At 36.7% G+C, this 27635-nt stretch overlaps 1 protein-coding gene across 1 annotated transcript in view; it reads right to left on the reverse strand.

Moving 5' to 3' along the window:
* Positions 1 to 5049: 5049 nt before the first annotated feature.
* nt5e.S (5'-nucleotidase, ecto (CD73)) overlaps positions 5050 to 27635 on the reverse strand; it is a 40799-nt gene continuing 18213 nt past the window's right edge. The window contains 8 exon segments of the mRNA NM_001095994.1: positions 5050 to 5414; positions 10976 to 11176; positions 13192 to 13341; positions 14453 to 14561; positions 15752 to 15906; positions 16983 to 17180; positions 21183 to 21371; positions 23590 to 23812. Coding sequence (NP_001089463.1) covers positions 5230 to 5414; positions 10976 to 11176; positions 13192 to 13341; positions 14453 to 14561; positions 15752 to 15906; positions 16983 to 17180; positions 21183 to 21371; positions 23590 to 23812 — 1410 coding nt within the window. The 3' untranslated portion in view covers positions 5050 to 5229.

The following is a 27635-nucleotide window of genomic DNA, read 5'->3' on the forward strand; positions in this document are numbered from 1 at the left end:
TCTGTCCGTGTGACATTTTCTGCCTATGTGTGACATACTCTGCTTGTGTGTGACATACTCTGCCTGTGTGTGACATACTCTGCCTGTTTGTGCCATGCTCTGCCTGTGTGTGCCCTGCTCTGCCTGCGCCATACTCTGCCTGTGTGTGCCCTGCACTGCCTGTGTATGCTCTGCTCTGCCTGCGTGTGCCATACTCTGCCTGCATGTGCCATACTCTGCCTGCGTGTGCCCTACTCTACCTGCGTGTGCCCTACTCTGCCTGCATGTGGCATACTTTGCCTGTGTGTGCCCTGCTTGCCGACGTGTGCCCTGCTCTGCCTGCGTGTGCCCTGCTCTGCCTGTTTGTGCCATACTCTGCCTGTGTGTGCCATACTCTGCCTGCATGTGGCATACCTTGCCTGTGTGTGCCCTGCTTGCCTACATGTGCCCTGCTCTGCCTGTTTGTACCATGCTCTGCCTGTGTGTGCCCTACTCTGAATGTGTATGACATACCCTGCCTGTGTGTGCCATGCTCTGCCTGTGTGTGCCCTACTCTGTCCGTGTGTGACATTTTCTGCCTGGGTGTGGTTTAAAAACAGGGAGTGGTCAACACTGGCTTCCATTATCGGCCCTCCACTATTTAGGCCAGAAAAATTTCGGCCCTCGTTACCACAGAAGTTGGACAGCGCTGCCTTAGAGAGTTTAGCTCAGTTCTAGCCAGGAGTGTTTTTTTTAGTTCTGCCAGACTCACTTTATCTGAGAAGTTGCTGTTAATTTGGAAAAAATACAGATGGTATTAAAAAAAAGCCAAAAAGTTCTCAGCCTTTAAAGCTAAAAAGGGGCAAATCTCAAATGTTGGGTCTATTCTAGATAAGATACTGACAATGATGTGAAGGATTCCAAATGATAGAAATGATAGAATGTTAGAACAAACTCTGAAAGCCTATGAAAGTGGACAAGTAGTATAAACATGACTTAATTAAACTGTGTTCATGAAATAAGATACATTTAATGAAGGCAGTTTAAACAAGTTGATAAACATTATTTGGCTGAAAGATATACAAGTCCTGAAGATATACAAGATATCTATACCGTTTGTGGATTTTACAACCTTTGTTGGGGGCAAGCCTGTACTACAGACTGAAAACTAAATTGAAGATGGTTGGGTATAAATGGGCATCTTTGACTAGTCCCATTGATTAGATTACATTCCTTGGACATGAACCCCACATAAAAGACTTTCACTGAGAAAGATGAATACAGGGTGTTTTTTTAAAGAAAGCTGGTCAGTGAAATGTATCCATTGTACATAACAAATACTGTTGCTGGAATAAAACATTTTTGGCATCCAGCTGCAGGAATGATACCTCCCTGTTGGGAGGATGGAAGGATGTTCTGTATATACAAAAAACTATAAGTTTTGTTAAAAGAACAGTAACACCAAAACATGTAAGTGTTTTTTGGAAATATTAATATAATGTACTGTTTCCTTGTGCTGGAAAAACTGGTGTATTTGCTTCAGAAAGCCTACTATAGTTTATATAAACAAGCTGCCATTGAGCTATGATGGCAATCATTTAAAGCTCAAAAAGCAGAAAAGGTACAGGATATACAGCAGATAACAGATAAACTCTTTAATATACAATGTGATTCTTTAGAACTTATTTATCTGCTGTGTATCATGTGCAGGAATGGCTGCCCCCATGGCTACACAGCAGCTTGTTTATATAAAATATAGTTATGTTTCTGAAGAAAACACACCAGCTGTGCCAGTGCAGCACAACACTACATTATATTGTCATTCCTTTAGAACACTTTTATTTTTTGGTGTTACTGTTCCTTTAAGATACTAAAGCAAGGAGGACCCTGTCCCATAGAATTTACAATCTAACTGGTGTAAGGACATTTATGAAGCTCTTGTAGTAGAAGTTGGCTAGGACATGAAGGCCTTATTAAAGGGGATGTAAAGGCAAAAAAAAATAGAATCCCGTTTTTCCTTTTTTTTTTTTAATGAAAAGAAATGTTTCTCCAATATACTTTAATTTAAAAATGTGTACCGTTTTTATAATAAACCTGACTGTATGCAGTGAAATTGCCCCTTTGTTTTACTTACATTGACAACTGCAGGGAAATGATCATACGTTCAAACGGCAGGGGGGAGCAGGAGTTGTTACATTGGATAAGTTATCAGTCACAGATATATTAGTATAATGCACAGATAAGTTAGGGCAGGATACACTGCTGTATTAATAGAAGTGCATGACCAGGACAGGTAAAATCATTTATTTTAAAGGAGTGGTTCACCTTTAAGTTAACTTTTAATATGTTGCAAAATGGCCAAATCTAAGCAACTTTTCAATTGGTCTTCATTATTTTTTGTAGTCTTTGAATGATTTGCCTTCTTCTTCTGACTCTTACCAGCTTTCAAATGGGGGTCATTGACTCCATCTTAAAAACAAATGCTCTGTAAGGCTACAAACTTATTGTTATTGCTATTTTTTTATTACTCATCTTTTTATTCAGGCTCTCTCCTATCCATATTCCAGTCTCTTATTCAATTCAGGGGTAATTTGGATCTCAGCAACCAGATTGATAAAATAGCAAAAAGGAGTGCTGAATAAAAAGCTAAAATCACTCAAAAATCACAAGTAATAATAACCAATTTCTCAGAATATCACTCCCTACATCATGATAAAAGTTATCATTGCTTAAAGGTGAGCAACCCCTTTAGCAATGATATATAATTCAGGTATATTTTTTCGTAGGTATAATCAGAGCAGTATACTACATAACAGTGATTTTAAACTATTTAAGTGCCCTATGGAGGTCGAACATCTTTGCAGCCCACTTCGCTCATAATAAGGTTTACATATTTAGAAAAATAATCTTTGGTAAAAGCTGAGGTATATGCAGTAGGGGCAGAAAATTAATTTACAAAAGAAAAGTACCTAGGCCTAAACAGTGCTGCTGATTCTGTGTAATTGAGGCTTGTTCATAATAATAGCAGTATTCAAAATAATAATAGATAGTTCCAAATAATAACAGTGTGGAGTTGAATTAGTGAGGTCATTTATAAAAAGTGTTAAAAAACAGAAGAACAGTATACTTTGATTAAAAAGTTAATTGGAGAGGGGAAAACATATGAAGAAGTACAGAAAACAATAGGCTGCTCAGCTAAAATCTGAAATGATTTAAAATGGCAACCAAAACCTATAAGACATGAAAGAGACTGGAAAACGACCATTCGAATTAATAGAAGAATAGCCAAAATGTTATGGAGTGGCCAGCCCAATAGAAAATAGAGAACTTGTGGGGTGACAAAATGCTGTTTCTGAGGCAAAACCAAGAAATGCAGAAGAATTGTGGAATGGGAAATATTAGTTCAGTTATTCAAAGGAAAGAAAAATCAGTTTATACAGTGAATGTTTGAGTTTGTAAAGAAGAATGCAGACACTGCTATTTTTTTCGAACAGCCTAATATTGCCTTTTCTTCACTTTCTGTAAAGGAATAACACAAATTTGATCAATCGTTCTTCATGTTTTGATTTCGAATAGAATGTGCAGTGTTCCCAATGCATTTGCGTATAAGGCAACAATTATTCAGTTTTTTAAGCACACTGCTATTATTTTGAACACAACTATGCACAACTAAGTACATTTTATTTGTAATAAAGACGTTTTTTAAAAAAGGATTACACTAAGGGAGTGAGCGCTTCTTCTGATTTGTTTTATACACATGCTTTGGTTTGACCACCCACTGTGAAGTGCAACACCCTTAAAGGGGTGGTTCACCTTTCGGTTAACTTTTAGTATTTTATAGAATGGTTAAACAATTCTAAGCAACTTTAATTGGCCTCCATTTTTCTATTTTTATAGTTTTTTAATTATTTTCCTTCTTCTTGTGATTGTTTGCAGCTTTTAAATATTGCTATTACTCATCTTTCTATTGAGGCCTATTCATATTCCCCTGTCACTAGGATTCCAGGGCATCTCTGGTGGGCCGTTCCAACACTGCTTGCCATAGAAATCTGATTTAGAATTATTTGGCAAACCATGCTGCGGCTGGCAAGAGCTAAAACATTAATAGACTTTCTGTTCTTCTGTTGTAAGGCTAATGGCACAAGTAGGGGTGGATTTTGCTCAACGTGTTTTACAAAAAAGAGGTTAGGGGAAAAAATGCAATCTTCTGCATAAAATTGTGAGTTTAGGAACACATTTTCTGCTTTTGTTTTGCCCAATCAAATCATGGAGGGGGTCATAGATCAACCCATTGATGTACCATTTGTATTTGCAAAAACTATAGGAAAAAGAACAAAACTTTTTTGTGGAATAAAGAATGGTTAAATTAGGGTTACAAAGAAAGCATTAGGCAATAGTTTAATATACTTGTAGGGTAATTCTGAATCTGTATTAAAAACATAAGGGTCGATCTACCATTGCAACTGCAGCTGCGGCCATGGAACTTGAAAGCACAGGAACCATCCGCAGTAGTTGCACAAATCAACAACATTTATTAAAGGTACTTGCATCCAAAGCCATTCCTTGCATTACTTGCATTAAGTAAGTGCACCTATTGATGCATGTAAACTCACCCATAAAGATTGGGGACTAGATGCCATTTTGGTGCCAAGCACTGGAAATATCAATATCCAAAGGTTTTTCCAAAATGCATCGGAGCATGCACGCAACTGCATCAGCTGCAATGCCACCCCGTGGCCACTGCACTTGCAATTGAGCCCTATAGTCTTCTGCCTTATATGTTCTACATGTTACATCTATCTCATAGTGCAAATAACAGCTTTTTCTGTCCCTTTTATTTCCTGATGAAAATTTGTCAACCATGATAGGGGATGTGATGCCATGAACAGACCTAGCTTGGTGTACATGTGCCTCCTTATATGATGCAATGAAAGAAATCAATACTTTAACAAGCATTAGCTGTCAGTGTTTCTCCAAGCATCTTTACAAAAGGGATAGTACACGTTCACTTTCACAGATAAAAAATATTCTATGTGATCTGATCTCCTAAGAAGTGCAGTACATTTATCGAGCAATGTTACAGATATGGCATTGTACACAGAATCAATTTAATGTCTTAAACCCATATTACCAAAAAATATCTCCATGCAGCAGTGTATTGTGGCTTAAATGCTCAGTCCTCTTAATTCCTTCACTGCTTGCTTGCTTGCTAACCTTACAGAACACAGTCCTTCAGGGCAATGGCCAGAAATATAGAATCAAGAACAACTATTAGAATAGAGTTTGCAGTAATGCAAATACAGTTAGAAGGGAAACCATTGGAAAACTGGCAAGGCATGTATGTGCAGATCCGCTTCGTGAATCTTCATTTGTAAATGTTATTCTTCCTTCAACTGCAGGATAGACCCTTCCCCGTTGGGCAATATAATTGGATACGACTGTCAAATCAGTGTCACCTGGAAAAATAAATAAAAAAAGCTTTCAGACTCTGATTTTGTGGATGAAGTGAAGACAGATTTTGGATCTTGGATTTGGTTGGATGGCAATAAAGGCAGCCATTGTTGGGACCACTTAGCTGTGAGAAATTTGGTGAATTGTTGGTTAAACCTTGTCAACTTATCCCATAAATAATATAATTTTATGTGCAGCCCTTCATGTTGCAGAGATCTGTATTGAAAGGTAGGAACCCTTGAGATTTTAACTGGAGTCAGTGTCACACAATAAGATGCCATATACCTTTAAAACTAAACACGTCATGGCCCAGGCCTGTTTTCTAATGGTTCAAAACAGCACTGCTTTATATGTAGGGTTTGAGGTGGCTGCTCATCAGAAACACTACCAGATGTCATTACTGTATATCAAGACTGACTGACTGCAGTACACACACATATTTCCCTACAGGATGAAGTTTGACTGATAACTCAACTGCATATTGCTGGCAAAATCGAAGGTTCTCAATTCGGGTTACTAAAGATTACAAACTATTCCTTTTAGTGCTTGACATAGGAAAAGTCAGCAGTATACATCTGGAGTCGCTCTTCGTTATGAGTAAAGTAATTAAAAAATGCCCAGCTCTCGCTATGAAGCCCATGTTCACCTTAACAGGAAACAGCATGGAAAGTGATCTTGCTGAAATGATTATTTGCAATGTATTCAAAATCCATGCATTTGCAAATGTAACCCTTTGTATTGTCAATATGATGCTCTAGAGAGGTACTGCCATCACATTATTCTACTCTTTACATGGCACTTTATTTTATACACAAATTATTACTATGTTATGCAGTTATACAACTCTTCTGTTACAACTATATACATAGGAATACATTAAAATATAGACCCTATAGATCATATCTAAAAAAACGATTACAACTGCAGAGCAGTTTAAAGTACCTTTGACAGAGAAATTGTTTACTTGTAAAGTGTAGGGTAATGTGCAAACACTGGCACAATTTGCACAATTCCATTCCCTGTGTAGTAACATTTCCTCCTAGAATTCCAGCATAACTGCACCACCCTGTAATTTACATTGTGCTCCTGATACTGGAGGAACACATGTTATTGCTGCTCACATAATACTTGCATGCGTGGCAAAAGTGGTGGTAAGTGAAGACAATGGACATACACACCCTTCAAGAATGTGCAGTTCCTGTGGTACATCAATGAGTGCCAAGGGGGTCCTTGTAGTTACTGTACAGTCAAAGGCTCCCTGTGCCTCATGATTTATGGAAACTCAACTGGAAAATTGTTGCCTATTACTTGATAAGTATAAGTAGGTACAGTGCATTGTGCATGCTATTTTTGGGGCACATTTATGTGCCTATTTTAGTGTTAGTGTTGTGCTTTCTAATTATGAATGCCCCCAATAGTCCAAAAAGTTTCCATGTGGCAAGTTAACGTCACCATATGCTACTCTAGAGCTTATTAATTATTGTGCTGAGAGCAATTGCATGAGTAGTAAGGCTAATGGTACTTGGGACTCCACAGAGCACAGATGGAGAAAACACAGTCCGCTGTGTGTATCTGCACTAATAGGCATGACGTTGGCCTGTGAGCAGACGCAACCAGATTTCAGTGCAAAAATGCATCCACTTACATTTTCACAAAGAATTCTGCTCTGTGACTCTGCTCACAGGCTAATGTAGTGCAGTCACTACAGATACACAAATGAGCAGAACCAGATAAAAGCAGATCCCAAGATCCATGTGTGTTAGCCTGATAAAAGTGAAGTTCATATTAAAGGGATTCATTCAGTCATGATTTTTATGGTACAGTTTTTATTACTAAATTAAACTGTGTACATTAAACTAAATTCATGTTATCATGAACCAATAAATTTATTTTTTTGTAATATTGGTGTATAGACAGCCATCTCAGGTCATTTTGCCTGGTCATGTGAATTCAGAAATAGCCAGCACTACACAATAGAACTGCTTTCAGACGGGATATTGTTTCTCCTACTCAATGTAACTAAAGGAGTGACAACTTGGGTTAGCCAGACTGGAGTTTTACTATTGAGTGCTGTTCTCATATCTACCACTAGGTGGTTGGTCATGTGAACATTTTAGCAATGCAGGTGTTAGTGAGTGGTTATCTAGTTACCTTCCCATTGTTCTTCTGATGGGCTGCTGGGGGGAAATGGAGGGGGTGATATCACTCCAACTTGAAGTGCACCTGTAAAGAATGACCACAGTTTCCAGCAGTCACATGACTTGGGGCACCTGGGAAACAACAACATGTCTAGCCCCATGTCAGATTTTAAAATTAAATATATATAAATATGTTTGCTCCTTTGAAAAATGGATTCCAATGCAAGATTCTGTGGTAAGAGCACTATTTACTGATGCATTTTGTAAAAAAACCAAATGTTTTTTCCATGACAGAATCACTTTACCATTAATATTAGCGTAATATGGACAGTGCTGTATGCTTCAACAATTTGCAACTACATGAGTTTGGATTAAGAGTAAAGATGCATGTGTCTATGTCAGTCACATGGTAGTTTCTCTATACGTGTAATGTAATCAACCTAATCCTTTGTGCCAAATGAGTATGTATGATATGTACAGTGTATTATGCAAACAATATTGTTATTACCTGCTGTCATTATTTTATCTCAATAAACCTTACTTGAATTAAATAAGTTTAGTTTTACTCAGGAAACCTAGACAGAGGTGGTGTATATATAAGAGGACATTTAAGCTTATTAAAGTGTAATGGAACTGCTAGTGATTTCTAGGTGTATTAAAGTTTTACTGCTCCATAACCGGGGGGATGTAATCTAGTAATGGACACTATGGAATAACTCTTAACCTGATTCTTTTAGGTACTAACAGAGAGGCCACTGACATTTTGGTTGAAGTTAAGGGCTTGGGTGATTCTTATAGACAATGTGGTCGGTTTGCTTAAAAATGCCTGGAAACTACAGTTACTGTGACACATGCTATGCTGCACTTTATCACCAAATGAGAACTCTACATCAGACAACAGACACCTATGCTGAAGACGGAGATCCAATGGATCCATTAAAAATCAGATTTGCTTGAACTTCACTTGGAAATATTATCTGTCCTTCAACTGCAGAATAAACCCTTGACATTCTGGAAATATAATTGTTTACAACACTTAAATCCGAATCACCAGAAAAAATGCAAGAGTTTTAAATAAAACCCAGACTGACTTATGTATTTATGATACATGCTGACATTTTAATATGGAAGAATAACCTGATTTTTCCATTGGAGTCAAGCAGTGGGATTGGAGGGATGGATGTCACTTTTTGGATGTTGTAAACTATAGCTATACACACTATCTGGCCAAAAGTATCTGGACACTCCATCCTCAGTTGGAGCACTCACTCCATGAGCATTGCCAGAATCCAAACTATCCATATGGAATGTGGGGATTTTTTGGGTTATTAGAGGCAAACAAACTTAACATGATCATGTGTAATGACAAAAGTCAGCAGGAGAAATCTAGTGGTTGCTGCACTTAGACTCTGGAGTGTTGCACAACACTAACACTAATTGTCATCTAGAGTGATAAATGGCATTTTACCATCTGGTAGTCTGCCATGGAACAATATTTGTAGTGTAGGAGGAATGATGATCTGGGGTTGGTTTCCATGGTTTGGCCTTTGGTTCAATTAAAAGCAAACCTTAAGGCTACAGTGTACATTTACATTATCTAAAATTCAGTAATTCCTACTTTAACATCTTTGGGGAAGGCTCTGCTGTTTCTGAATAATAATGTCCATATGCACAAAGAGTACAGTGCACTGAATAGGTTTGATAAGATTGCAGTAGAATTTACTGACCATCACAGAGCCCTGACCTCAACTAACTGTATACCTTTGGGGAGTATTGGAATGCCAACTGTGAGCCAGGCATGACCATATAACATCAGTGTCCATGCTCACTAGTGATCTTAAGAAGTTGAATGGTATTAAATCCCACCAACAATGTCACAAAATTTAATGAAAAGTCTTCCAAGAAGAGTAGAGACTGTTATAGCAGCAAAAGGGGGACGCTCCATACTAATACCCTTGATTTGAGAATGAGATTTTTGGGCAGGCAGATGTTGGGATGACTTTTGGCGTAATTTTCAGTGTGTCTTTACACATAGCACAAAGTCTTAAACTGCTCTACATAAAGAGTTGTGTAGGCAACCTAGAATTTTAACCAGTGATCTCATATAGGCTTATGACCACTAATCACTGAAATCAGAACACTGAATACCCATGCAATATGCCTTATACCTTGTTAATACTGTTGATACTGAGAGCCTCATTTACAAAATATGGGGCAAAGCACTTTTTTTGCACTTCATACATTGCTCTGCATGTTGTGCCTACATGTTGCAGCATTACATGAATATACATAGATAAGGGTCAGGAGGGGTACAGAATATGGGCATCCTTTAAAATGCCCCTAACTTGCAGACTATTCCGAGGTAGTAGGTGCTAGGGAAACATATACTTTCCACCCGCTTACGGTTTAGTTAGAGCTGAACTCTGAACCTAGTGCATGATTTTTAATTTGCCAAAAATTTGCACGGTCGCATATGCAACTTATATGGGCCATAAGGGATGTTATTTTATCACCCTTAAGATTCTAGCACTTGCACCATTGCCACTGGTAACTGAGCCTTGCACACACAACATAAAATCATATGATATACAAAATATCATATTTGCTAACTATAATTATAAAAAGTTTAATATAGCCAATATGTCAAATACTAAGGATCAAGATGGAGAATAGCTATGTAATACAGATGGCCAAGTGGAAAAGTACTGTAGTATTCAGGAAGGTTCCTGTTGTAGCTGGTTAGATACTGAACTTGGTATTTCCCTGCTGTGCAATACAAACCTCTGAGTAAATTGTACCACTTACTTATATCTGTAAGCCCACTAAGTAGGCTTTAGAAACCAGGCAGAAATTAAACTGTTTTAAAGGTATTAGCATGATCAGACCAAAACTGAACTCAAATCTTTTTTTATAATTTAGGGTCTGCAGTTCATCCCAAAAGCCATAAAATTTCCTGACAAAAATGTTTCAAAGATAAACCCTCATCTATTAATATTTCTAGCTCCTTCCAACAATTAAATCCCTGGATAAGAAAATAAAGGACCCTTCAAAGTGAAAAAAATAAATAAAATTGGTGGTGGATCCCTGATATTACAGATTAACAGAAAATAATACTGAAAGCTTATTCACGAATGCAAGAGTAATGTACAGTAAATTGTATGTAGATCATCATGTTTATTCCCCACAATGCAGCTTTTTCACCAGAATTCCAGTGGCATTGCAGGCATCCTCTAAATATTGTGTCTGACTATGTGTTTTACTAACTCAGATGCAAAATAATTTTCTGCATTGGTAGACTGTGTTCAGGTTTTTCTTACTAAATTTGCATTCGGCATCAATAGCGTCATTAGCATGTGATTCATTAGGTGGGGCAAGTCAGCACTTTGAGTTCATAAATGAGCCTTATAGCGTGTATATATAATACTTACCACTATCATGCTTCAAGATTTCATTTTTAAGTATACTAAAGCCATCACCCCCTGCAGCAATGTAAGAGGGAAGCACAACTTTGTAGATCTTGTCCATTTCCACTGGAACATATATTGGTACACGGCATTTTGTACAAACAACCTCTAATTTGACAACCCGCTGTCCAGGGCTTCTTTCTATATTGAAAACCACTTTGATGCCTAGAAAACAAGTCATTTAAAATGTCAAATAAAAGAGAATAATCTATAAATAAACCTGCACAAAAATTACTTTGATTAAGTACAATACAATGAAGATCAAGTTGTCATCATTAACAAATACTGAGCCTTTCTCTTCTGGCTCAGAAGAACCACTCCCCAATCACATCTACCCAACCCAGTACACAGAACATTATTTGCCTCTATCAAGAATGATATTGCTAACGCAGCATAGATCCCACAGAAAAGAAAACAGATTAATATGACCTATTACATGATCAGGCATAACTGATTTAGTACTTGGGAATTTTGTTTGCATCTATAACTGCAGGATAATGGCTGTTGTCATGCAAAGTTCTGATTAAAAGCCAACTCTAGGCATGTCTCAACAAAAAGCTTCTAAAGGATCTTGTCTGTCTCTACAATCTATTAAGTTACATTAGACGTACTTTGGCAGTCCAACCTTTTTCATATCTTTATGTATTAACTTATTTTATTGAAGATTATTATTAGGTGATTACACTTCATAAATGAGGGCTTTTTATAGAATGCCAACCGCAGCTTATCCCTTAAGAGGGCGCTCACCTTTAATTTAACGTTTAGTATGATGTAGACATTGATATATGTAGATAATTTGCTGATGGTTTTCATTTTTTATAAAAAAAAAGAAATGCAAAAACTGTAAAAAAAATTTTATAAAAAACAATTGCAAAGTTTCTATGAATAGGACATTGTACAACATACCAAACGTTAAAATGTCCCTCTAACTAAAATGACAATTAGTTTAAATTAATCAATCATGGTGTTTGTGCACCATTAATTCCTAAGTCTTAAGTTCTAGGATAGAAAAAAAGGATAGCAGTGGGGTGCTATGGACACAACTTCTGATGCCCCTCTAACAGAAAGCTTATCTTTTTCTATCCATGGCATTGATGAAACCAGTCAAGCCTATATACTCCTCGAAATAGAAGCCATAGGTAACTGTATCAATGACCTGGAAGCAGGGCACTATACCATTATCACGGAACATAATGACCTGACATTCCATTATCCCATCTCATTATAATAAATACTGGCAACTGAAGCAGACTACACCATTCTGCAACAAAATGTTTCTGCCATAAATCAGTTTACAGAACTTGCTAAAAAAGCCCCTTAAAGGAAAACTATACCCCCCGAACAATGTAGGTCTCTATCTTAATCATGTTAATAAACCATTTTCATAACAATATACTTTTTTAGTAGTATGTGCCATTGGGTAATCATAAATAGAAAATTGCCATTTTAAAAAATAAGGACTAACCCCTGGCATCCTAGGATCCATGGTGCACTCAAACTAACCAAACAAACCATACATGTTAGGTCAAATGAGCCAATTAACAGACAGAGTTGTGCCTCTTACTCCACACTTCTTCCTGTTATAGTTAGAGCTGCAGCATTTCTGGTCAGGTGATCTCTGAGTGTATCTGCCAAAATATACATCTGTAAAGTCCTTCCAAGGGTGTTCCAATGTATTAAATAAACTATGAAGATAGACTAATATTGTGCAGTAGGGGATTTATGGAGTTGTAGGGGGTTCTTGTTCAGCCACAGGAAGGCTGCTTAATGTACCCTATTATGTTAAGGAATAAGTGATCAAATGACACCTGTAAATGACAGTGCAGCACTTTCATCCAATTACTTGCGAGAAAATGTGCAAAGTGTTTCACTCAAAATTTCAGCAAAATCAGGCTGTTGAAGTCAGCAAAAACCGTTGTGCCTGGCAAAACAGGCATCATATAGACAAGTCCCAGGCCTATATTATCTTGCCTCTCAACTGTGCATGATGAGGAGAGAGTTTCCTCCACAAATACAGGGCAATACACTACCAATATGCTGGGCAGTGTAGAACATACATAATCACAGCTGGAGTACCCGCACAATATCACCATTTCTGTGTTACTCATGTACATTTTTGTAACTATATTAAAAAAATCCGGTTCAGTGTGGTCACGGACTCTGTACTTTGGAAGACTTACCGCCAACTTGTAAGAATTCACCAGTTCCAGAGCCATATCGATGAACACTGTGCTCAAATGCAGCTTTTAATGTTGACCCTTTAATTTCAATGAGATCAAAGGTGCCTTCGAAAGGCAGAACAGATATAAGGTCTTCTGTTGTGATGGTTCCTGTAAACCATAAACATATAAAGTGTTTTATTTACGCATGAACTAGCGTAAGAATAGCTAATATGTAGTATTATTTGTCTGTACCTGAATAGTAGGTTCCAGCATCCCCCACTGTTGACTTAGAGTTCAACGGGAGCTAAAGAGCCATGGAAAAAGTTTGAATGAGGTATGGGGATAATTTTTTGACGCCTATAGACTATAATGGGCGTCAGCGACATTTCGCCGGCAGCAAATTTTTGGCAAAACGAAACGGGTCAAATTCGCCCATCCCTAACGGTTATGGTCCTGGTTTACAGCTGGGAGTTTGAGATGTTACCCATTCCGAGAAAGAGTATTTTCCTGGCAGTACTTACTTTATAAACTGACTACTATATAAAATGGGAAGCTGCCGGATGTCCGGTCTCTTTTGGTACCCACTTGCTGGAGGTGGAGGTGAGCTCAATGAATTTGTAATAGCTCACTCTAGTAATCAGTGGCAGGATCAGGGTAGTTAGTAGAGCAGTCAAAGGCTCCAATGATGAGACCAGAAAGGGTTTATACCTTGCAGTTACAAGGCCGCCAGTATAGGGTCTCAAGCAGTTCAAGGCTCAGGGATAGGAGATTCCTGGAGCAAGAGACCACTATGAACATCACCTTGTGCTAGGGATTGTTTCACCAATATTTTTACTTATAACTTCTGTAGTGTTCAGTTGTGTGAATACTAGGGATGTAGCGAACTGTTCGCCGGCGAACTAGTTCGCGCGAACTTCGACTGTTCGCGTCCGCCGCAAGTTCGCGAACGTCGCGCGACGTTCGCCAATAGGCGTTCGCGTCAAAATCGTTCGACCATTCGACCATTCGATCGCTAAAATCGAATGATTTTCGTTCGATTCGAACGAAAATCGTTCGATCGAACGATTAAAATCCTTCGATCGTTCGAATCGAACGATTTTCGGATGTTCAAAGTTCGCGAACAGTTCGCGAACTGTTCGCATTTTTTGCCGGTGTTCGCGAACGGAGTTCGCGAACACATACTCGGCGGTTCGCTACATCCCTAGTGAATACTACAGATGAAAAGAAAGTGCAACATCAACAACTAAATGTGAGCTAAATGGATATTTTTACTACACACCATTACTGATTCTCTCATCAATCGCTGCTCGAATTCCACCCCCATTCAAGATACAAATAGAAACATGGTTCCACCTCACTTCATCTGGATGCCGAATGTTGTTATCAATCTGCATTTAAACAGTTTCAGTCAGCATAATTTTCAACATAACATTTTGATTTTGTAAATCTGTATACTTTTCTGTTTAGAGAGAGAACTTGCAAAGGTGGGGAATATGGGGAAAAACTGGGTAGGCATTCATAAAGGTTCACCCCTTTATTACATTCTACCATATGTTTGATGCAATTTTCTTACAGCAAATACGCTCAAGCAACTGCATCAAATCGCTGAAAATCTATTCAACAAAATAACATATAAGATATAATTTTTTTATACTGATATATAAACACAGTTTGTAAATAATTATATAGATTCTTAGGGGCACATTTACTTAGGTCCAAATTTTCACTTTGGAAAGCTTTGCCATACTTTGTGCAAATACTGTACATCAGCCAGTATTTCGACTTTGCGCATTCATCAAAATGTGAAACATTCATATCGGCAAATGAATGCCGGCATATTTTCGCTAGCAGTGCAAAAGTTTCTTAATGAATTTTCTCTAGCGTTACTTTCTTCCTAGTGAAACTTTATTGACATACTTATGCTTACATCAATTAAGTATGTCAGCTACATAAAGGTAATAGGTATGTATTATTAGTGATGGTGAAATTGCTGGAAGTGGCAACTTATTATTAAAAATGGAAGAAAAATAAAGACACAAGAGATCCTCTACTGACCTAAAAATGAGCCTACCCTAAAGCAAATGTGGCATGAGTTTTAAATGGTTACAAAAATATGTAAATAATATATATTTATCAGTTACAACTTTTAAACATAATCCAACATTAAAATATGAAAAAAGCCAGTGTATTTAAAATTTTTATGACCTTTTTTGAATACAGGATATGATGTCACTGACATAGTAATATTGAGGATGTAGCGTCTACTAATGAATTCCAGGTAGAACCAGGTGCAGTAGACTTTGGAAAAGGGTAACATATTGGAAAGTTTACACTTCGATACATTTTCAGATTAATGATTATTCTCCAGATCAGAAATTCACCTGGCAAAACTGTGCAAAAGATCTCTAGCGCTGAGGTTTTTTGCTAGTGAATTATCCTCTTTGCCATTTAGTAAATAGGCGTTGTTGTGGGGAATTGTCTTTTTGGCAAATTTTCGCTAAACATCCAGAATTTGCCCTTTAGTAAAAGTGCCCCTTAATATCCATTGTTCTACGATAATCGCTAGCTAGCTTCTTACCATGGCGTCACATATTAAGTTTCCCATATTGCATTCTCGATTGCGGCATTCCAAAGTTGAACCATCCAAATATACTAATGTTTTCCCAATTGGTTGGGAAGAGTAATTCCTTATTAATTCCTTCCATTGATTGACTTCTCCTAGGAGTGTTGGATCTAAGAGACACAAGGGTTAATAGTCCCAGTTATTACTTGATATAAACCTTAATGTCATTTTAAGTAACTATTTAAAGTCATTGTTTTGGAAGTCTACCACTGGCATATGACAAAGTAACCAGCAATTATTGTGACAAAAAGCTGATATCTGGGTCCCCATACATTGGGGGATTATATCTCCACCTGTATGGTTACCTTAATAGTCGTTGATCTTGCTGGCATAGATCAAGCAGCAACCAGCATATATAAAAACTATTGTGCTCTCCATAAGGTTCTTGACAGCCAGCACCGTTTATTTTTCAATGTACAGCAAGTAAAAAGCCAAACAATCTGTACAGGTACAACCTCCTATTTTAAGATTGCCTGAGCATCCTCTTTTTAACTGCAGGCTGGCCATAAATTCCCTCTCACCTCTAAATGGCTCATACTGTGTTTAAATTCCCATAAGATTATAGGGATTCATGATCAACAGGCATGGCATGACAATCAAGTGACTCCAGATAAAAATACTGTTTGGTTTTGTAGCTATGTTTACGATATAAAACTTCACTATACACAAAAAATTTGCAACTTAATTCTAGCACAACATTTGCACAATATTTCATCTATCTCTGCCCCACCATTAAATAAGCACTATGATACAGGTATCATGTACAGTACATCTAGCAGTTAGTTAAGAACATTTTCTGGAAACAGAAACAGTGCTATTTATTGAATTTTAGTTTAGTTTAGCTGCTGCAATCTCAGTGCAGTGGTGTAGTCATTTATTCTAAATTTAGAGAAGTGTCAAGTGTCGCCAGCCAGAAAATGCATTATAAATGTTTATTACAAAGCTGATTTACAGCAAACTTTAGATCTCAAAGTTCAATATTCAGGGAGTTAATGGTAAATTAATTGTAAATGTTCAAGTGGATTAACTTTATGGAATTTATGTCACCTTTGACTTTTATTTGTACTTTGAGGTATTAAAAATCACATGTGGAAAATCCTTTAATAAAGGGAAAGCAAAGTTAAAATGGCTTTCATTTTTAAAGTACAGGTAATAACACAAAATATTTCTATTTTATTACACAGACCTTCTGGAATGCTTCGGTTAAGCAATATCGGATTTCCAGAAGAATGCATAACATTTCCTTGCTCATCAAATGTAATATTTAAGTATCCAAGATATTTTCCAAATGCATAAGCTTGAACAACTGGTACAGAGTGGCCATCGTCAGACATGACCATGAAAGGGTATTCACCAACTGGGACGTCATTGGAGGGTGGAGGACCTGGCAAATAAAATAATGTATGTAAAGCAAAGAACAATACAAATGTACAAATATGCCTACTGTATATAATGACTGGAAATCTGTACAAAATATGCTCATAATCAAAGACTGACACCATTAAAATACTACATAAAGTTACACCAATCTATCAGTAAACTTATAGATGACTAAGCAGAAAACAGATAATTATCACTAAAAGTATATTTCATTTAGTATGTTCATTTCTACTCTACACTGGTTTATATACAATTGTCAATACAGAAAGTTCAAAAATATGGTAAACTCAATTCACATCAAAACAATATAAACAATTCCCTGACTGGTTTGCTTTCTCTCTGTAATAATATAAAGAAGTTTTTTGTAAGATGCTCCAATTTATGAAACAGTAGGGAAAACCACCATTCCAGATAATACACACACACTAGCCTGTTATTATATATTGTAAATCCTAGTTTAAACCTTTTTTTCGGCAATTCGCATGCTGTTTGTAAACCTAATGAGGCTGACAGAGCATTTGGAGAATACAATATAATCGACAGTTTAGTAGAGTAGCCATCTCTACAGCAGTATCATATATAATGAAAAGGACTGGAAAGCCTTCCAGTGTGAATAAATATAGTTTTTATTTAAGCACTACATTTGGAGATTACCGTGAATAAGGGACACTTCCATGTGATTTGATGTGGATGACTAAAAGTTAATGAATCGGAATGTTAGGCTTCTTGCATTTATATAACATACTGAAAATATTGTGTTATTTTGGACTTTATGATATTACACAATAAGCAAAGGAGCGAGGACACACAGTACTGCTAGTTGTTCTGTGATAGAAAAAGCATGTTTAAAATGTCCAGCTGCAGTTGCAGGAATGAAGAAAATAGAGCCAGAATTACAGAGATCAGGTTGGATTCTCATTAGAGAATTCCTGCACATTTTAACAAGAGAGTTGGGGAAACAATTTATTCTGCAATATTGCTTAACAAGTACAAGCTTACTTATGCTGGACTACAGCTCCCAGATATTTAAATCATTGGTGTATACTGTGATAAGTTGTAAAGGTATAGGATCCGTTATCCGGAAACCCGTTATCCAGAAAGCTCTGAATTACGGAATGGCCATCTCCCATATATTCCATTTTATCCAAATAATCCAAATGTTTAAAAATGATTTCCTTTTTCTCTGTAATAATTAAACAGTACCTTGTACTTGATCCCAACTAAGATATAATTAATCCTTATTGGAGGCAAAACCAGCCTATTGGGTTTACTTAATGTTTATATGATTTTCTAGTAGACGTAAGGCATGCAATTACGGAAAGATCCCTTATACGGAAAAGCCCAGGTCCCCAGCATTCTAGATAACTGGTCCCATACCTGTACAGCAAAAATAAGGCAAAGCTTGGTTGAGCAAACAGTGTTTACATCTCTTTTAAAGCAATACTAACCCACCAGGGGGCAAACCTTCATATAAAACTTTATGAAAATAAATAGCTAGTATGAGGGTGAGCTAAATTGTTTTCTAAACAACTAACAACACAACATTGGAGAAATATTGTGCAATGATCATAGTAATTCATGGTGGTATATATAGTGGTATTATCCCTGGACGTCATTTGCAAGATTCTTTGCATGCCTTTCAAAAGAAATAAAACAAGTAGTAACTATTCAAGAAAACTTGTAATATATAAAATCATTTTTTTTAACCTTTGTGAGACCTTATTGTTGTGTTCTGTGTGTAGCCCCAGAAAATATATGTAGGGTGCAACAGTAGGCACAAACAGACAAGCTGTAACTTAGGATGTCCTAAACCCAGAACAAATCCCAAGGTCCCAGTCTCTGCTTACTCTTCTGCCTATTGCTTCGCTGCCTTGCCCTCCACTACTCGGATGCTGCCAGGTGTTAATGTAAGAGGACCAAGTTGAGAGTTCTGGGCAAGGGAACCAAACATGTACAGGAGGAACGGGGAACAAGGAGCATGGTCAAGGGACAGGCCGGGTTGATACCAATCAGACAGTGCAGTACTGAATCAGGAGACAAGAACATAATTGGGATCACATGCCGGGTCAAAACCCCACAGTATCTCAGTATAGAGAAGAATCCAAAAGAGTCAAAATACAAGCAAAGTTCAGGACAGGCAGCAGACGTGGGATTATCAGGGACAGGTAAGGTCAAGGAACAAGAGCAGAGAACTAGAAATGCACCCAGGAACCATGGTGATAGACCTACATTAGGCAGCATGTAGTTTGAAGTGGTCCCTTTAGGTATTTGGATTTTGCACCACTGCGCTACAAAGTCAGATGCAGTGCTCGTGTCAAATCTGTAAGTTTACTGATCTGCAGGCAAAGGGAGCGGACGCGACGGGCATTCCGCACACCACCACTGGACCACAAGGTATTCTCACACAAACATACAAACTAAACACATTGAAACTTGCAGAAATCACTTGTGTCTGTTTTTTTTGTCTATAGCATGAGTATTTTCCATGGACTTTTGTAATTTAAGTAGCTGTGTTCAGAAATTCAAATTACAAAAAAATAAAGTCATTGTCCTGGGGCAAACTATATACATATTATAAATATGTGTTTATAATAGTAATAATAGTAATAATAAAATAATAATTTGCAAGAGGAATTTGTTTCTGAAAATACACAGTAAAACACACCTCCCAACATTTGAAAAATGGAAAGAGGGACAAAAAGATCTGCCAAGTGTAATGCAGCTAAAAAAATTATTGGCAACGCTCATTTTATGGCCACACTTAATTACCATGTCTATTCTACAAAATTTGGCAGATTATAAAAGTTTGAACACATTAATGGGGGTTTTAGGTACATGTTTTATGTGTTATAACAGTTTTGCTAATGAAGGTGAAATTACTGTTTAAGCTGTGAGTCACAGTTCCCCAAGAGACCTGCTTATGTTATTAGTTACAATTGCTGATTATTCTGGGCTCTCTACCAAAAGCCTCTTATTTAAGTTTCAGAAACTTTGTGTCTTTTTCTGGCATCAGTGCAGGAGATCAAAGAGAAACTCAGAACTTGTAATAAAAATCCGCAGCTGCGAGCTGTCGAAATCGGGATTGTCCCACAGAAAACTGGTCAGTTGGGAGAGATGGTTAAATACCACTACCAAATCATAATCCAACAGTCCCATAGTAGCAGGTATAGCAGGTATAGTATAGTACTAGACTAGTATAGTATAGAAACAGTATAGAAACAGCAGGTATCCCTAGGTGAGTAGATCATGGATTACAGGTTAGAGGAGTCAACCACAAGGATGAAGTCAAGGCAAAGAACAAATAGGCCAAATCAAAACTCACAATATGACTCATGCATGTGTGTAATACACTTTATGCACAACAGCAAGGCAGAGAAGGACAGTGCTATGTAAATCTGACTGCAACTGTAACAAATGTATTAACATGCCATTCTCCATTACAGTGTGACTTACTGCATGCAGGAGTGTAATGCAACCTGCAGCAAAATAAAAAGCACTAGAACTTATCCTATCAAGCATCAATATACCAACTGAAATACATGCACACTGTTACCTAGATCCATGAATAGTACCCTTATGAGACACCTGCATACAGGCCGTGAAAAAAGAAGTTACATTGGAAAGAATATTAAAAAAATCTCCATTTAGCCAGAGCACCCACACACACACACACATATATATATATATATATATATATATAGATATATAGATATATAGATATATAGATATATATACATTTCACATACCTTGGTTGAATAACTGGACCTTATATAAAAATATATCTTATACATATTTACACTCAGTTTATGATTATAGTTTTAGTTGATTAGATGTTAGTTCATTTAAATATTACGTAAAACATGTTGGCATCTGTTTCTGTTTGTAAAGCCACATGCATATGAAGGCTTTTTTTGTTCCGTTAATGTTTTCCTGCTGAATGATGCTTAGAACAGGACCATGAACAAACTGTTCTAGTCTCAACATACATTTTCTTGATGAAACCTACCTGTGTAAAGAAACGTATTTGTATGTCCTCCTACAACAACATCAATTCCTTTAACCTTCTGAGCAATAAGTTTATCTGTTTCAAATCCAGAGTGCCCCAAAGCTATTATCTTGTTGACACCAAGAGTAAGAAGCTTATCCACTTGTGGCTGTAAAGCTGATACTTCTTCTTCAAACACTAAATGAGGTCCTAAAGGAATAAAATAAAAAATTGCTGATGAACAAGGTATTTTACAAAAAGATTGCCAGCACTTTTGGGACACAAAATCCAACTATAAAAGTGTGTCACTGCACCCCACAGTTCTCCATAGAAGGTGAGAAAAAATGTAATTCTGCATGGAAACCAATTCACTAATGAGAATTCAAATGACTAAAACTGTGCTAGAGAATCGACCAGCACTAGGTCATCTATCTTATTTTACACTCAGAGATTATTGTGTCATTTCTTTATTTCATTATATTACACTGGAATCAAAAGTGGGGAGGAAGGACAGTGCTGGGAAACTGTGCTTCATATTTCCAACTCCAAATGCAAGAACAAAGCACATGGCGCCAGATTTATACAGCTGGGATTTTCATTGGAGCATTATTTTGCATTTTAAAGGGGTTGTTCACCTTCCAAAAACTTTTTTTTCAGTCCAGTGGTTTTTAGATTGTTCACCGTAAACAAAGACTTTTTTCAATTTCTTTCTATCTTTTTATTTTTTACCATTCTCCCAAAAGTTAAGTTTAATGTTTAATGTTCATGTCTCTAGTGTTTCAGCCTGGCAGCTCAGTGACCCAGGAGAATTCTGAACTTTTACAATTTGCTACATTTAGTTGATACAATTAGTAATATCTGAAACCAACTGAACTGGAAAAGTCGTTTGAAGGTGAACAAACCCTTTAATGCTGCCCTGGTCCCTGAAGAGCAATATTGTCTTAAAAGTACAACCCTGATGTTTAAAAATGTATTTTTTTTAAAATTCTGGTGAATAGGATGGACCTGCACAATTTTATTTGAGTTTTTTCACCATAAAAAAAATTTTTTTTAAAAATGTGATTTTTTTAAAAGTTCACCAAATGACTCCAAATTGATTGTAGGAGGTCCCCCGTGTGCTGAAACACAACTCGGCATGGTGAATAGTCAGATTTGAATTCTTAAACGGGCCGGTACATGATAAATTTCAAAATTCAATTTTTTTTTAAAACTCAAATCAAATGCGGACTATTCACTAGTCGAATTACACTAGAATAAACTCGAAATTTGAATTTAAAAATTAGAATTTTCAATTTGACCCTTGACAAATCTGCCTCTTAGTGTAAGATGTCATAAAAGTGTGGAAAAACAAGAAGGAACCAAGTTTAATTATATTTAAAAGTCCAAAATCAGTATGAGTCCAAGGAAATTACGGTTTCCCCCAACAAGTCCAGCAAATCTTTAGGCTCTCCTCTTTCCTATTTTGAGGAAGGGGAATAACAGAAGATATATATAGTTTAGTATATTAAACGCTTATATATATTTATATGTGTTAAAGGGGTTGTTAAAGGGGTTGTTTACCTCTTAATTAACTTTTAATATGATGTAGAGAGTGACAGTCTAAGACAATTTGCAATTGATCTTCATGTTTTATTATTTGTGTTTTTTTAATTATTTCACTTCTTATTCAGCAGCTCTCCAGTTTGGAGTTTCAGCAGCTATCTTGTTGTTACGGTCCAAATTACCTTAGCAACCAGAGAGTGGTTTGAATGAGGGACTGGTTTATGAATAGAGCAATAGCTTTTTGGATGCTGGGTTCAATGATCAATGATCACCATTTAAATACTGAAAAGAGTGAGAAAAGGGCAAATAATTCAGCAACTATACAAAATAAAAACTTAGTTCATAGTTTATCTCATGAAAATTCAATCGAGGTCTAAGGGGAAAATTGGAAACTGAAGTATAAATGTTTAATAAATTTAAGGTCGCAAATAGTTTTTATTATTTGTTTGAACTTTTAGATTCTTATTGCTTTTTATAGTTTGTTTATGAGATTCTCAGCTCAACGTGTTTTAATTGCTACACTAAAAATTATATTTTTCTTTGAGATCCTGACCGATTTCCCTCTTATATAAAGCTGATTCTAGCATGATGCAGCAATGTGGAACATTTGGGATATTCCCAGCAATCAATACAATTCAATGTGCTTGTGTTGTTTACAATTGGAAGAAAATGTTACATCGAGGGAGCACAATAACAAACATTAACATCTCATAAACATTACCTTTTTGTGAAACTGACTTATTATAGAGTCTATTCAGCCTGGCACATACAGATGTGGTTGTCTCTTACAAGTATATAAGTGTCCAGACAATAATATCTTTAAAATATATAATAATAAATATACAGACAAATATATACAAATACAATTGAAGGAAATTAAATGCACCTGAATTTGATAGCACTGGTGTTTCCCTTGATGAGTATCCAATGACACCAATTCTTTCAGTGCCAACCTGTAGTATTTTATAAGGGAGATAGTAGCCAGTAATATTTGGAGCCAGTTGTTTATCTGACTTAATGTTTGCACTCAGAATTGGAAACTTAACGTCCTCAAGAAATGGTTTCAAAAGCCCAGAGACACCATTGTCAAACTCATGGTTTCCAAGAGCCTAAAACAAGAAGGATTAGAAAATAAAAGTACAATTAAAGACGTCATTTATAAAGGCACTCTGCCTCCCAGTCTGAATCTGATTTGCCACATTTGTGCTAGCTGTCAATCAATGTTAGGAACTGTGTTCATAAGGTGTGACAGCATTTTAAAAGGGAAAACTGGTCCTTTAAGGAGAATTTGGTGCAACCTTTTTTCTTAAAGTGATACTGACACTAAAAAAACTACTTTTTAAAATATGAATGTACCTAAAAAATCACCTTAAGGTCATGTTGATCGTTTTTTGGTGAATGGTTTGTTTTTGTAAGTAATTGTTAGTTGAAGTTCTTAAGCCTGACTGTTTTGTCAACCTGACTGTCCCATCTCAGCCTGTTGGTTAAAGTTTCTAATGCTAATGGACTCCTGCTGCACAGATATGGCAGCCCCCTCATACAGGAACATGGGGCATCAGACAGGTAATGTAAAAACATTGTGCAAATACTTTATGGCAAAGTTATAAGTTACTTTCAAAGCCAATATTATGATAGAAAATTAATTTCTGGTGTCAGTATCTCTTTAATATGCCAATACAATTAATTATTATTTAATAAACAAAAGCTATGAATATCTTGTAAATTATATCCTTGTAAATGGTGAGTTCTGATGTCAGATTCAGATTTTTCATGGTTTTTGGCATTCAGAGTGTAATAAATAACCCCCTAAAACTTTCAATCAACACAGGTCAACATTTTTGAATACAATTGCAAATTGTCACAGCCCTGCTGAATATAAGCTAATGTATGGCCAATATAAAAGTCGACAAGCAAGAATAAGCCTACTTACAAAGTAAGAAAACCATATATAAACCATAAATATAATCTGGACTGGGAATTTGTGGGTATTTACATTAAAATATAATATAAAAAATATATATAAATATAATAATTTTAAAGCTGTCTTAAGTAACTACCTTATAGAACATCCTACCATAGATTCTTCGGTGACAATCACCTGTGCTTCTAATGATTATAACACAAAGGATATGCTACAATATGGTATAAAATGCCTAACTGCTGTTTCAGGCTGGGTTTGGCCTCTGAAGAGTAGATATCTAAAGTAACCTCAGAATGCTATGTCTCATTTACATAGCCTTTGTTAAGGTACAAAATACACTTTGTCCTTTCTGCCAGAGGTTGTGTTATGTGGTGCAGCACTTTGTCCACCTAGAATGAAGCATAGAGTTTCCATATTGCTTGAATTGCTGCAGGTATCTGCACAATGTCCAGGGCAGCACCGGGCCAGAACTTGGGGTAGGCAGAAGATGAGCCCACCTAGGGAGCAATGGGGAGGAGCACCAGGCACATACCTCTACTGCTCTAAGTTCCTGCCTACTGTAAGTGTGCCCAAGTGTATTGGCAGATTGTGGGAATTTATTGCAAGCATTACTATTGAGAAGTTGTGACTAGTGGTGGTCATGGAGGTGTGTGATTGAGGGCCTGTTTTGGGCCTCTTTAGATTTTGTCATAGCACTGAGGCACTGAACAGTGTTGTATCCATGAGATGCAGGCTGCAGTAGAGCCCTGTACTTACTGAATTTTTTTCCCATGCCAAGTACAAAGTATAGCCAGACCCAGAGAAGATGTGAAGATATTGTCTTGGGACCCTTAGGAATAAACTCCAAGGGAGATTTAGTTGTGGATAGTGTCAGATCGACAGATTGTATCCTACAAGTCAGATGTAGTCGCATGGGAAAAATACAAACTTGATGTGTAATGATGTTGTGGAAATTTTCTTAGCCTCAAAACTATAGGCCAGTTAGTCTGACATCAGTGGTAGGAAAGCTTTTCGATGGGGTATTAAGGGATACGATCCTTGACTCTATTGCAAATCATAATAGCGAGCAAGTGCAGAGACATGCAACTAAACTTATTATGGGGATGAAAGATTTAAATTATTAAGGTAGATTGTCAAGGTTGGGGTTGTTCTCTCTGGAAAAAAGATACTTGTGAGGGGACATGACTGTTCTTTATAAATACATTAGAGGACATTATAGACAGATAGCAGGAGATCTTTTTACCCATAAAGAGGATCACCGCCACCCTTTTAGACTAGAGGAAAAAACCTTTCATTTGAAGCAGCATAGGTGGTTCTTCACAGTAAGGACAGTGAGGTTGTTGAATGCACTGCTGAATGCTGTTGTGAGGGCTGATATTGTTAACACCTTTAAGAGTGGCTTGGATGATTTTTTGGACAAGCACAATGTCAAAGGCTATTGTGATACTAAAATCTAATATACTGTAGATATTGGTATATATAGTTTGTGTGAGTGTATGGAGGGGTCGATGTGAATGTGTGTAGGTATGTGCACTAGTTTTCTTTTGGAGGGGTTGAACTTGATGGACTTACATGGAGTTGGGTACTGTTGCATTACAACATCAGATAAAATGTGATCCACAAAATCTGATCAAAATCTCCCAGGTACTGTGGTTTAAACCTAAATGCTTGCATTTCTTCCCTGGGTCTGAGTAAGTAACCCCTAAAACTGAAGTTATGCTGTCTGTGGCAGTAAGTTATTCCTATTCAGAATAATTAGTATTTGAAAAACATTAACTAAGAACAACAGCCTTTGCTATTATCTGAGCTTGTTAAAAAAACAACAAAACATTCTGCAGTGTTTAGTCTAGTCTTTGTACATAAACTGGTGACAAGAGTACATTCAACCCACTCATTATCCTAACACTGAAGCAAACACACCCATACAAATGAATATAATGTGGTTTGTTTGCATGAAATACTTACAAACCATACTAACAACACTTGGGGGCCCATTTACTTAGCTCCAGTGAAGGAGTAGAAGAAAAAATACTTCAAATTTCGAATGGTCGAATATGGCTACTGCGACCGCCAAATTGGCTACTTCGACCTATGACTACTACTACGACTTCGAATTGAACGATTCGAACTAAAAATCATTCGACTATTCGACCATTCGATAGTCTAAGTACTGTCTCTTTAAAAAATTCTTCGACCCCCTAGTTCGCCACCTAAAACCTACCGAGGCCAATATTAGCCTATGGGGAAGGTCCCCATAGGCTTCCTAACAATATCCTTCGATCGATGATCCTTCAAATCATTTGATATTCGAAGTCGAAGGATTTCAATTCAGCAGTCGAATATCGAGGGTTAATTAACCCTCGATATTTGACCCTAGGTAAATGTGCCCCTTGGTAGGTTCCAAGAAACAATGGAGAATATTTGAAAATGTCAAGATAAAACATCCAGTACATACAAAGGATAAAAGACAATAGAGTTATTTTGTACTATCTGGATAACTACCACACAAAGCGTTTCACTTTAATTTGCATAGAATCCTATGCAATATATGCCAGCTTTCCTGCTATTGTTTTTATTAGTTCAGATTGGTTAAAAAGCTCTTAAGTAAATATAACAACTTTGTTTTGCACTGATTAGACACAACATGAGTAGGCGACATTACACAAGTAATTAAAGTTTAATTTAGAAGTACAAAATACAGTAAGGGTAACAATGCAATTGAAAATAAGGATACTGTATATAAAATTCTATTTTACTGCAGTCCAAAAGTATTTCCAGGGTGATCAGAGGTCCTTTTGTAAATCATGAATGAATGATCTACATCCAGGGTAGGCAAAAATATTACAAACATTCACTTGTTTAATCTTCCCAATTTATCTTGCATAAACAAATCAGGTTTGGGCTGTGATACTTCAGACCACTGATTTTTTGCTTTAGAGACTTTGCCAAGTAGGACTGTGGATACCAGACAAGGGGCTATAAATATTAAATATATTAAATAAATATTTGCA

Source organism: Xenopus laevis, chromosome 5S (assembly GCF_017654675.1).
Source record: "Xenopus laevis strain J_2021 chromosome 5S, Xenopus_laevis_v10.1, whole genome shotgun sequence".
Classification (NCBI taxonomy): domain Eukaryota; kingdom Metazoa; phylum Chordata; class Amphibia; order Anura; family Pipidae; genus Xenopus; species Xenopus laevis.